Consider the following 12,503-nt stretch of genomic DNA (forward strand, 5'->3'; position numbering starts at 1 on the left):
ATATTTTAAAGAGCTTAAAAAGTTCTCACCATCTAAACCAATTATCCCATTCCCATGAATATATCCTAGAGAACTAGTCTAATATAGAATTCAAATTTCACATACAAAGATGTCCATCCCACTATTATTTATAATTGTCAAACATTAGAAACAATCTAATATCCAAAGAGAGAACTGGTTAAATTATGTTGTATTCATACAATAGAGTATTAGGCAGCCATTTTTAAAAATCACATTTTCAAAGACATGGGGAAGTACTTATGATGGTAAGTTATAAAAAGTAGGATATACAACTATATGATCAGCATAATCTCAATTTTGTTATTACGCACACACACAAACACATATACACACTCATACATATAAATAGCATAGACAAAGATCAAAAGGAAATACAAAAAATATTAACAGTATATCTCTGGATAGTGAGATTGCAGGTAATTTTTTTTCTCTTCTTTATAGCTATCAGCATTTTCTAAATTTTCTGTAATAATCATGTATTATTTTTATACCCAGAAAACATTAAAAATTTACTCTGTAGTCAATTTTGAAATTTTTATAGTCTTTAAAATAAATAAGGAATAAATATTTACAGTACTCAAAAGTATATCTGAATGATGGGAAATAAATCACTAATATGTAAGAATATAATTTCCACATATGGATAGGTGGGTAATTTTGAATCCAAAAGATTACAGTATTTTATCTCAGTTCTTGAGTATAGAAAGTTGGTATTTAGTAAGTAAGAAATGCAAATCTTTAAATAAAATTGGTGCAAGGCATCTAAAAATTGTGCTATTCTGGCATAACACTGAAGATATAAATGCTCTCCAATGTAACAATACCCACTGTTATATTAAAATAGGTATAATCTAGTACATACATGATGGCCAATATTAACTAATTGAATTAACTTTTTTTTTTTTTTTGCCAAAGTGACTACGATTGGTCTATGCTAAAGGAAGAAATACAACACCATACCATTATTTTAGTTGGAAGAGCCGCACCAAAAATCGTGACAAAAAAAAATTGTAGAACTGTAAGAAAATCCAGTGGTTTTTTGTTATTGTTAATGACTTCTTGCTAAAAATTCAAGTAAGAGAGTCAAATTGCTTGAAGCACTAAAAAAGCATAGCAGCAGTGTATGGTCTGCAATGATTTGAAAAACACTAAGAACATTCTTCAATATTTCCTCATTTGCAGACTACTGCCTATCAAGCACTATCTCTGAATTACAGGACTACACCTATGTTCTTCACCAATCTTGAATTTATACTGTGTTATAATACAGTAATGACACAAAGTGATGTCACACATAAAAAGGCAAACTGTATGTAATTTTAAAAGCTAACTTTAAAATATGATTCTAATATCTGTGATAAAAAAATCACATAAATATGTAAAATATAAAAATACATCCTAACATATTTTTACATAAGAGCTAAAGTTTACCACTTTTAACATAAAAATTCTGAAATGGAATTAATAAAAAACAATTTTCATATGTACCACAGAGCAATAAGTTTAAATCAGACTATTTTGAGTTGTGTAGCCCTTTATTAGCAACTAAAATAGAAGGTATCTGTTGTACAACACGGGTAGTAATTGACTATAGCTGGAGATTTTTATATTCTAATACAGATCATTTATAAATGCAATTTCTTTATTAAAAAGCTTCCACCCTTTTTGTTTGTTTGTGTACAATTTGCAAAACTATTCTGAAAGCGGAGTATATGTGCACAAGTCTGCAAAGAGTGCAAATTTAGGATATGGTAAATGCTTTACAAGTTACTTTCAAAAAACTGACTGCCACAACTGTGCCTTTACATTGCCTTTTTTTTTTTTTTGATCAAAATATTTTGATGCCAGCCTTCCTTCCACTGCTCTAAACTATAAAGCATTTTTTTAATGAGTTGAAATTAAGGAAGGACTACACCTACTAGAAAAGAAGAGAAGAAAGTTCTATTAGTTTGAGGTTTCAGAATCCCCCCAAACCAGGACCAGTATCTTGGTAAGGGTTAGGCTGGGACCCTGGACAGAGTATGAGTATGTGCAGGTGGCATCCCTGAGGATTCAGAGCTTCAGTGAACCGTGAGTGCTCCAGCTGCATAACTCACTGAACTGTCTTGCCAGTTTCGACACTGGCTTGACTGGGCATAATTCAAAAAGGAAAAGCTCATATTCATTCCATTCTTCTGCAGCTCTGTGATAGCCTAGAAAAAGAAAAATTTGGTTATGACAGACATCACACAAAAAAGTGAGCACTCTTTGAATGTGCTGGTAGCTTAACTTTGAAGCCTAGATCTCTCTCTCACTCTTAGTTTCTTGAATTTCTCGTCGCCCCATATTAAATAGGAAAAAGAAAGAACTCCTTATTTCATTCTCTCAAAGAACTTCTCCTAATCTAGCTTCTTGATAAATATCAGTCATCTTCCACTCTATCTCTCCCTGTATTTAATAAGGCACTTTAAAAAATAAATAAATAAAATTTAAAAAAAATCATAGTATCTTTCTTTCTGTTCTCTAAACCAAACCTTGGCCACTTTCGTCTTGAAATGTTGGAGTCTTTTCTTTGTCTGAAATTTTAAATGTATATAAATTAAGTTCCAAATCTAAGAGGTATACCAGGGTTTTTACTTTAATTGTGAATTGGCTCATCATTTATTTTACTAAAGTTTTATTTGACCCAATTCAAACTTTAGTAAATTAGTATAGCTTATTCTAGTTCAAATTTCAGAAATCAATTTAAGCCCTTAACAGGCTTTTCTCCCAGTCAATCAACACTGCTTAAGAGAAGATCTTTCCTAAAAATCCACAATGTACTATTTTTCAAATCACAGTAAAGTAATACTAGACCTTTAGGTTCCTACCCTAGACTATTCTAGACTACATTACCAACTCCAGTATTTCTCTGCCTCTCCAAACAATGAGCCCATTATTACTTCCTCTAACCATTCCTGAGTGTACACTGTCTTCTTTTTGAGTCTCTCATTTTCTTTCAATTTCAGTTTTATTAGGAAAAAAATTAATGCTATTATCTCTTGAGAAAATCCAGCTAACCAAAACTTCTGCCTCTTTACCAGTCTTTAAATGAAATATTGTTTTTGTTATAAGGAGAAAAACATATACATGTCATCTGCCTTGCTTTATTAAATTATGAATATCTAAAACTCAAGAGCAGAATCTTCCATTTATTTTTTATAAAGTCAAGAACACTAAATAAAACCAAAAAATTAGTAAGACCGTATTTCTTGAGACGTTACTTTAGTTTATATTTGTAAAGAGCATATTGGAATTGGCTCAGAGTCAAGAGAAAAAAATGGGTTTCTCTTCTAAATAACTTTCTGTATTTAAAAGAAAGTATTGACCTGTCAAACAGTGATATATAATTTTATTTAAGTCACCAAAACAATGGAAATTTAAATTATCTTAAAGGAACTAGAAAGAAAATTGACTATGTATCTAAAACCAAAGCTAATAAGGTGTCACAGATGATAACAATTAAGACATTTTGAAACATAATAGGATCAAATGTTAAAAAATCAAGGCTTCCTAAGGATACTCACATTTAATAACACCCCAATGGGATGTCTTCCACATATAGTATTATGGTATTTCTTCAAGTAATTGCTAAAAGATACAGGGTCTAATTGTTCTATAATACTCATACCCTAAAAAAAAAGAAGAAGAAGAGAAAAAAAAGAATAAAAGAAAAAGAAAATAAGACAATTTATTATTTCCTAATTACATTTTAAAACTGTTACTTAGAGCTAACAATCAATTTTTCAATGAAGGAGAAGTAAAGAAAATACATTAAACATTAAACTCTGTGAAATATCAAATTCATTCATCCAAGGTAATCTCATTATAGTCAACTCTCAATAATATACATACTTTATTAAGTATGTATATTAAACATACTGAAACATTTAATCCCCAGGTTTCTCTGACCTCCTGGTATGTTTCTACACCACATTGCCCAGTTGTCACTCAGCTCACAACTCCTCAAACATTTCACGATTTTATGTTTTTCATATATAATATTTACACAAGTAAACCTGTCGTGAAAATTTTCATACAAAATCTAAAATTAAATTTGATATATGGCTGTTTTTCCAATGTCCATTATATTTCTCATACCACTGGCATAAATAATCAAGAGCTGATTATAATTTAACTTTTTCCATAACATATACTTAAACGTCAACAGTGTGTAAGGCATTTTTAATTATCAGTATTTAGGTATGTGATAAAAAGAGACCACAAACTGAGAAAATAGTTAATGTATTTTAATCAATTTAAAGCTCATAAAAGACTGATAAAAGCTTAAGCAAGATAGGTCTTTACAAATAAGTTGAAAAAATAAAAGTTTTTTATCTCTTAAACTAGAATGCTTTGCTTTCAAGATTTTAATTGAGAATCAAAATTTTTAGACTACTATTGAAACAATAACTATCATTTGGACACTTGTTTATACTTAACTCTGTATTCTGCAAATGCATTCAAAATAATGTGCTCAAAATACATCAATACAGAGCAACTTTAACTCATCTGAATCAAGCAAATAAATCAATGATTCTAACTCATCCATTCACCAACCTTGTTTTCTTATTCAGGTGAAATACTTTACATTTGTGTTTAATAAATTGGATTAATATCCTCTGGGAGAAATGTAAATGGTGGTTTAACTAAGGAATTAACTGATACATTTTTGTGTTTTCTTAATTATATTTCAACATGTTTTAACAAGCACAGTGTAGAATCACCTGGAGTAATCAGATGAACACTCATCTGAAAAATGATAGCAATCAGTAGGTAACACAGTACAAATATTGCAGTGGCAGTATGTAAATCAAAATTTAATTTTATAAAGAATCTTTCTTCAGAATATCCAAGTCTTTCATAAACATTATCATATTTTTCTACAAATATATCTGAAAGATAAGCGTATGTGTGTATAGTCAACTTTCAATTGCTTGCACATCAATTAGCCACTCTCAGATTTATCCACAACCAGTGTTTAAGGCTAAGTTGGGTTTCCCCTGTCAACTAGGAGGCTTCCAGGTCACCATTCTCCACTGACATTTGGTGCAAACCAAGTGAAATATGAACTAATTTAAAAGTTAAACCTAAGATATACAATTAGTATTATAATTCTGGTACATAGAAAAGCACTCATATTTCTAAACCAAGTAGTAATGCAGAGATGGAGTCACAAATCTCTTCCATAAAGATGCATAATCAAGGTAGAACTCCCTAAAGATGAAGAAACTAAGGCATAAAAAAGGTTAAAAGCTTGTCTCAAATTTCTAATCCTAGGCTATTGGATTTCTAATCCTAGGCTTCTCTTTGACTTACTCTGCTTCATATAGAATAACAAGAGACATACCAACAATTCTTTAATACTCTCACATAGGTACAATTGGTATACATATTATAAAAGAACTTTAAATGCTCCTGGGTGAAGCCTAGGACAGCTTACCTTACCTTAAATAGAATTCCACTTATTAATAAATCATGTAACACTGAAGTTCAAATGTGTATTTTAATATTAAAATCTCAAAGCACATTGTGAACAAACATCACATTTATATATATTAACGTGAGTAATTCAAAGAGAAGAAAACTAATGATCACATTTGTAGAAGACAAAGAATTCAAAGTAACTGGCCAAGAAATTCTGCACAGAAAATATAGAATTATAAATGTAGAGAAGTGTAAATAAATAAAGTGTTCAAAATGAAGATATAATGGTTAAATTACAACACAGAAAGTAAAAAATTGAGGTGACGGAAGTTAAGGGATTACATTTAAAATTGTAATTTCCTGAAGTGTGCTATGTACCTACCAGGGCAAGAATCAATTCCATTACACTCAATTCTCTGACAAATATGACAGTTAAGAGGTATGCCTTCTTGGGACTTTCCTGGTGGCGCAGTGGTTAAGAATCCGCCTGCCAATGCAGGGGACACGGGTTCAAGCCCTGGTCCGGGAAGATCCCACATGCCGCAGAGCAACTAAGCCCGTGTGCCACAACTACTGAGCCCACATGCCACAACTACTGAAGCCCTCGCACCTAGAGCCCGTGCTCCTCAACAAGAGAAACCACTGCAATGAGAAGCCTGCGCACCGCAACAAAGACCCAATGCAGCCAAAAGTAAAAAAAAAATTTATAAAAAAAAAGGAGGTATGCCTTTTTATAAAGGAGGGATAGAGAGAAAAATTAAGGCACTTCTCATGAGTGAACCTCTCCAACTGGAAAATTCATGAAGTATGCAAACAACAGCAAAAATGATTAGTAAAACTGCAAAATGGGACACCCATTAACTAACACAGAACACTGACAAATAAGCTTTTGTATATATTTATGTTTTGATGCAAACAATTTTGAAATTACTATTACCAAAATTCCAAGAAGATAAAAATGCTAGTTTGATACTACTGCACAAATTCCAAAAAGATGAAAAATAAAAATGCTTCCCAAATACGCCTAAAAGAACTTTTTGATTTCTTAACATACTGGAAGATATGATCAGTAAATCTAAAGTCCAGGTGATAGAAAGCTTGCCTAGGGCCTGGTATATTGAGAATTTGTTCACATGAACTTAATCTAATATGAAGCAGTGAAGTGGGTCACTACCCATTCAGCTCTAAGATACAGACATTATAAACACCAAGAGCCTATCCATCACAGTACGGGTTTCTGAGGAATTTAACAGTTTCAGCAAGAAATTCTCAGACTGAAAGCTAACTCCCTACCTTGAGGGGAAGAAGGGTGGAGGGAATCTATCATTGTGCTGACTCTCCAAGTAATGAGTGAAAGCTTGTATTGTCAAATCCTAAGTGGTAATCCCAAACTGAATAGGCAGTTTTAACTGCCTATTTAACAGAGCTGTAAATTCAAGACTCTAATAAGACAACAAAGGTCTTCCCTTTTTAAAAGTTTATCTATATATAATAAATTATTTAATTTAAATTTTATTTAATTTTAAATACTATCACCTAGATGTAATCTAAAGTAACACACACAAAAGAGTAGCAAAACATTTTTAGAAGTCTTTGAGAAATAAAAACTAGAATCATGTCTATCAATTATTAACAGATAATTAAAACCATATTATCAAATCATTAGGACTGTGGCCTTATTTTTTAAAATAAGGATACACATTTATGTTGGAGAGATGGGTACACATTTAGGAAGATGAGGTAGGAAAAGGAAATATTCTAGTTTCTTTAAGAGGTATCAAGATAAAATCTTCATTAGAAAGAAATTTTATGGAAAAAAGAAATCACCCTAGATATAGCAGTGCTAAGAACCAGTGTACTAATAAATAGATACCTTAAAGATGATGCTGTAAAACTGACTAAAGACTACTAAAGAAACTAAACTACTGGCCTAAGTTCAAGAGAAAGAAGTATGAGTGGACAAACATGAACAATTTCACTTTCAGAAGAGTAAAAGGAAGAAAAGAAGTTGAAGTTCAAAGTAAACAAAGTGACTACTAGTAAATTTGGAAGGAAAAGAAGTTACAAAGCTGACTACAATGACATTTTCAGATTCTCTCTGCCAAATCATAAATAATATGCCAATAGCCATAAGGAAACACTGGTCTATATCAAAAGTAGTATGGAAAAAATAACCTATGATCATGTAATATATATAAAATATGTATAAATGTGGCTAATGTTTCCAGTATGTAATCTAAAAGGTTCACATAAATCAACATCTTAAAATATGTTCTGCTTTGGTCACCATAATTACTGAAATTGCAAAGTACTCATTTCCAAAAAACATGGTCAGTAGTCAGTAATATTCTAAGACTTTCAGAATCTATATCTCTTATAACTAGTTATTTTCTCCCAAATACAACATTTGGAAGATTGTTTGTTTTCCGATACATTCTTTCTTCCTTATGTGTTTTCTTCACATAATTAATCTCCAAGATATTCAAATGCTAGACATAAAATTTTTGCCAAAAAAAAAAAAAAATTAGCGGTTTTTCTTTTGCTTTTGGAAACTAAAAACTTTTATTTATTTTCTAGCATTTTAGTAACTACATTTAATAAGACTTTTCTGATAACAAAAAAGAGACCAAAACTTAATTAACATAATAATTTTTAAAAAATTAAATCTAAAATTTTATACTTAAAAATAATCTTTTCACTCTATCAAACTTTCCAAACGTATAATTACAATTCAGAATTGCTAACATTTTTGCAATACTTGTACAGAGAAGCATCCTACTATATTTTGCTCCGAAAAGATTGTATATAGCAACTAAGATATTAATTCTGAAATGAAAGAAATTATTTACAACATAAAATGACACTTGTGAAAAGCAATATACAGTGGGATATTCACCATTTGGTTATATAAACCAATTAAGAAAACACATTGTATAAGAGTCTGCCTAATAGTGAGTGTACATATACTCATACATGTATAAAATCATATATACATGAGTATATGTACAGACCTAACCATGCTTATTATTTTAATCCATTTATTCTAACTCCCAGAATGGACTTATAACTTGAATTAATAGCATGCTAATAAAAGAACAGACCACTTTAGACTCCTTTAAAAATTCTATATATTATTAACAAATTCTATATATAAATAGAAATGTTTCAATAAACAGACCACAAAAATCAAGTCCAAGTCAAATGTTACATCAAATACTAAATTCAAGCATATTAATATGAAGCAAATACTCAATAATTCACTGATTTACAAATTCTTACATTTGCAAAATTAAATGTTGCCTGATTAAAGTTTACAAATGATTTAAAGAGCTGAGTAGAAAACAAAGGGAAAGAAGATGAATAGGAAATTTTCTTCTACTTCAACAGATCAGGGGCCATAATAGGCTAGCTCAAACTCACCTACGAAGCTATTCTGGAATAAAGTTCTTGGGACTCTCTCCATATTACTGAAAGTGGATATCCAGGGGTGGGTATGGGCAAGTCTATTTTGAAAAAGTTCCACAAGTGATTTCAGTTGTAAAGATGGGGTTGAGGATTACTATAGTAGGCAACCTTATCTCTGCCCTGGCTTTGATTACCATCACATGTTGAGAATGCCCAAACTTACTCCAGACCTCTTCTCTGAGCTCCAAACCAATATGGTCAATCCATTAGCAAAGCCCTGTTGAATACAAGAACTCAAATCTATGAACTTCTTCCTATCTCCACTACTACCACCCCAGTCCAAATTACTATCTTCTCTCCCCTAAACTCCTGCCAATGCCCACTGTTACTGTTCCTGACCCTCTTGTAGAATCTATTCTCTACACAACCGCCAGACTGACTTTTAAAATAATTATTTTATTACTACATCATTTCACTTCCCACTGTATTCACATAAATGTCTTACCCTGGACTATAAAGCCCTACATTATCTGATCCCTGCCCACCTCTCTTACCAGAGCTGTGTCACTCTAACCCCTATCTACTATATTCCTACAACCCTGACCTTTTTCCCATTCTTCTAACACACTGGCCTCTTTCCCATCATAAAGTTTTTGCAATGGCAGTTCTGTCTAGAATACTCTTCCCTCTAATCTTCACTTGGTTTGCTCCTTCTTATTTATATCTCAGTTTAATATTCCTTCTCAGGAAGTCTTTCTCCAATCATTCAATCTAAAGCAGCCTAGAATTATATACTATTTAAAAACACTTTTAATATTTTCTGCATAGCACACATCACTATTAGAAACTAACTTATATACAATATCCTTAACTTTAAAAAAAAAAAGTGTATCTCCTCCGGTTAGAATAAAATGTCCGTGAGAGCAAGTTGGTTTGTTTACTGCCATATCTCCATCAGTGCCTAGAACTGTAAATGCACTCAAAAATAACCGGTGAAAAGAAAATCCAAATGCCTACTTGGTTGACATCTCCACTTGGATGCCTTAAAAGCAATAGCAAATATAACATATCCTAATACAATTTATGATCACCCTACCTCGTAAAAAATCTAGTCCTATCTTCTTGTGCTTCCGACCTAAGAGAACAGAACCAAGACTTAACCAGCAGCATAAACCAGATATTTAGGAAACATCCTTTTTTTACTTTTTTATTTTTTAGAAATTGTTAAAGGTTACATTCCATTTACAATTATTACAAAAGACTGGCTTTACTCCCCATGTTGTATGATACATCCCTGTAGCCTACCTTACACTCAATAGTTTGTACCTACCACTCCCTCACCTCCATGTTGCCCCTCACCCCCTCCCCACTGGTAACCACTAGTTTGTTCTCTAAATCTGTGAGTCTGCTTCTTTTTTGTTATATTCACTAGTTTGTTTTATTTTTTAGAAGGAATCATCCTTGATACTTCCTTCCCCTCCAAGTTCAATTGATCTCCAAGTTCTATCATCAATTTGTCTCTAAAATATACTGGATACATCCACTCTGTCCCTCTCTTCCACCATCACCAACCCATCCACTGTCTAAATTACCATGTCTCACTTGGATTATCAAACTAGTCTACTCACTTCTCCTCTGGCCTCCCTCCAACCCGTTTGCTGCACTGCAACTATATGATCTATTCACATACAATCTGATTTTATCACTATCCTATTTGATATCCTTTAAACGCCTGTTCTAGATTCTCTAGCCTAATTTCTCACTACTCTCCCATCCACTCATCCATTAATTTAACAAATATATATACTGAGTACCACAAACAGGCTGATACAAAATGGACAAAGATCCTGATCTCACGAAGCTTATGATCTAATAGGGCAGGTTTTCATCAACAAATCAACAAATAATAAGTCATATAGTAATAAGTACTAAGAAGAAAAATAAAGCAGGGTAAGGTCACAGAATAACTGTTCACCACAGGGGCAAAATGGAAAATTGTGGGCACATTTCTGGGTTGTGTCAATAACTAGAAGATGCTGTCAGGGGATTTAGTAGGTGGAATCCAGGGATGCTGACTGTCCTGCAATACAGGACAGTTCCACACAGAAAGAACTGCTCTCATCCTATAACACTTTCACATGTCCATGTATGCGAAAAACCTGCCTATAATTATCTACACTCTAACGCCATTTTACATACAAACACAAAGAAGTTTTGCATGATTTTAATATACAATTGATTTCCCAGGAACAAACTATCATATAAAGTGAGGGAAGACTGTACTTTGTTTAGTTTACAGTTTTGCTAAGAAATGTTCACCATTTTGGAAAATCAATTCACCCACCAATGTAACTTGGTAAATGTAAGTCACAAATATAAACAACTGTTTGTATGTGGCTGTAATATTGATACTATGTGTAAGCACCTAACTACTTCATTGTCTCTTTTAGTACAGTTGGTGCCTGAGCATTTACATTATTAAATATATATTAATTTATTATAAATTACTTTCCTTTTATTTCTTTCTCAGATTACACTTAGGGTGTTCATTTAATTCAATTATGTATATAGGAGGATTATAGTCACCAATTCATTCATTTGAAAAATATTTGTTGAGCACCACTTACGTTCCAATCGCTATTCTAAGCACTTGGATACATTAGTGAACAAAACAAATGTCGTTATGTAATAAATAAGTAAAATATTCAGTTTCTTAGAAGAAAAAGTGGAACACAGTAAGGTAAGGTGGACTGGGAATGCTGAAAGGGTGGAGTGTAAGATGTCAAATTAAATACGGTGGTCAGTAGGCCTCATTGGGAAGGTGAAAACTGAGCAAAGCCATAAAGTAAGTGAGACAGTCCAGTGCAAAAAGGGTAAAAGCCCTACGCTAGGCACATATATGGCATTATCAAGAAATAGTAAGGAGACCAGTGTATCCACACTGCCTCATAAATATCTTACATCTCTATACTGTAACAGCTTCTTTCTAAATCTGTTCAATGATTAGACTGTAAGATCCATTAAGTGGGAGATCATGTTTTCTCTTCTTAGTATCTTCAATACTTCACATAGTACCAGACACACAGTGGATACTCATTAACCATTTGCTATATGAAGAAAATAAATGATACAGAACCAGGAAAGTTTTCTGAGGCAACTAAGAACTAAACCTCAGAAAAATAAGATTAGAATAGTAGCCAGAAAAGAATTAATTGACTGAAATGGCAACATAATAAAGCCAAAAAAAAAAAAGCCCCAAAAGTCAGTGAATTAAAATCCAAACAAAATTCCAAAGGTAAAAGCATTAGGCCATAATTGGATTTAAAGTAACAAAGTAAATTTAAATATGATAAAATCTCCTAAGTAACTATTTTGTATGATAAAATCTCCTAAGTAACTGCATTCATTCCATTTGACTTTTAATAAAATAATATTACTCAATATAATCTACTTATAGTTTCAGATCCAGATTCCTTAGTAAAATGTTTTATCTACTTTAGACTAAATATTTTTATACTAAAACATATACATAAAGCTTTTCACACACTGGTAAAGTTGACTTTAACAGATTACAGACTTAAAGTCTGGTGGAGTTTAAAGACAATTTAGAGACCAAGCCTCTCCAAGTCTCT

General features: G+C 32.0%; 1 protein-coding gene across 3 annotated transcripts in view; it reads right to left on the minus strand.

Moving 5' to 3' along the window:
- Positions 1–1,537: 1,537 nt before the first annotated feature.
- The window catches only part of MEMO1 (mediator of cell motility 1), a 134,934-nt gene continuing 123,968 nt past the window's right edge, over positions 1,538–12,503 (minus strand). For all 3 annotated transcript variants that reach the window (XM_068564962.1, XM_068564961.1, XM_068564960.1), the window contains 2 exons: positions 3,567–3,671; positions 1,538–2,213 (listed from right to left, as the gene is read on the minus strand). In XM_068564962.1, coding sequence (XP_068421063.1) covers positions 2,082–2,213; positions 3,567–3,671 — 237 coding nt within the window. In that variant the 3' untranslated portion in view covers positions 1,538–2,081. The remainder of the gene's footprint in view (positions 2,214–3,566; positions 3,672–12,503) is intronic.

The sequence above is a fragment of the Eschrichtius robustus genome, chromosome 15, assembly GCF_028021215.1.
Source record: "Eschrichtius robustus isolate mEscRob2 chromosome 15, mEscRob2.pri, whole genome shotgun sequence".
In the NCBI taxonomy this organism is placed as follows: domain Eukaryota; kingdom Metazoa; phylum Chordata; class Mammalia; order Artiodactyla; family Eschrichtiidae; genus Eschrichtius; species Eschrichtius robustus.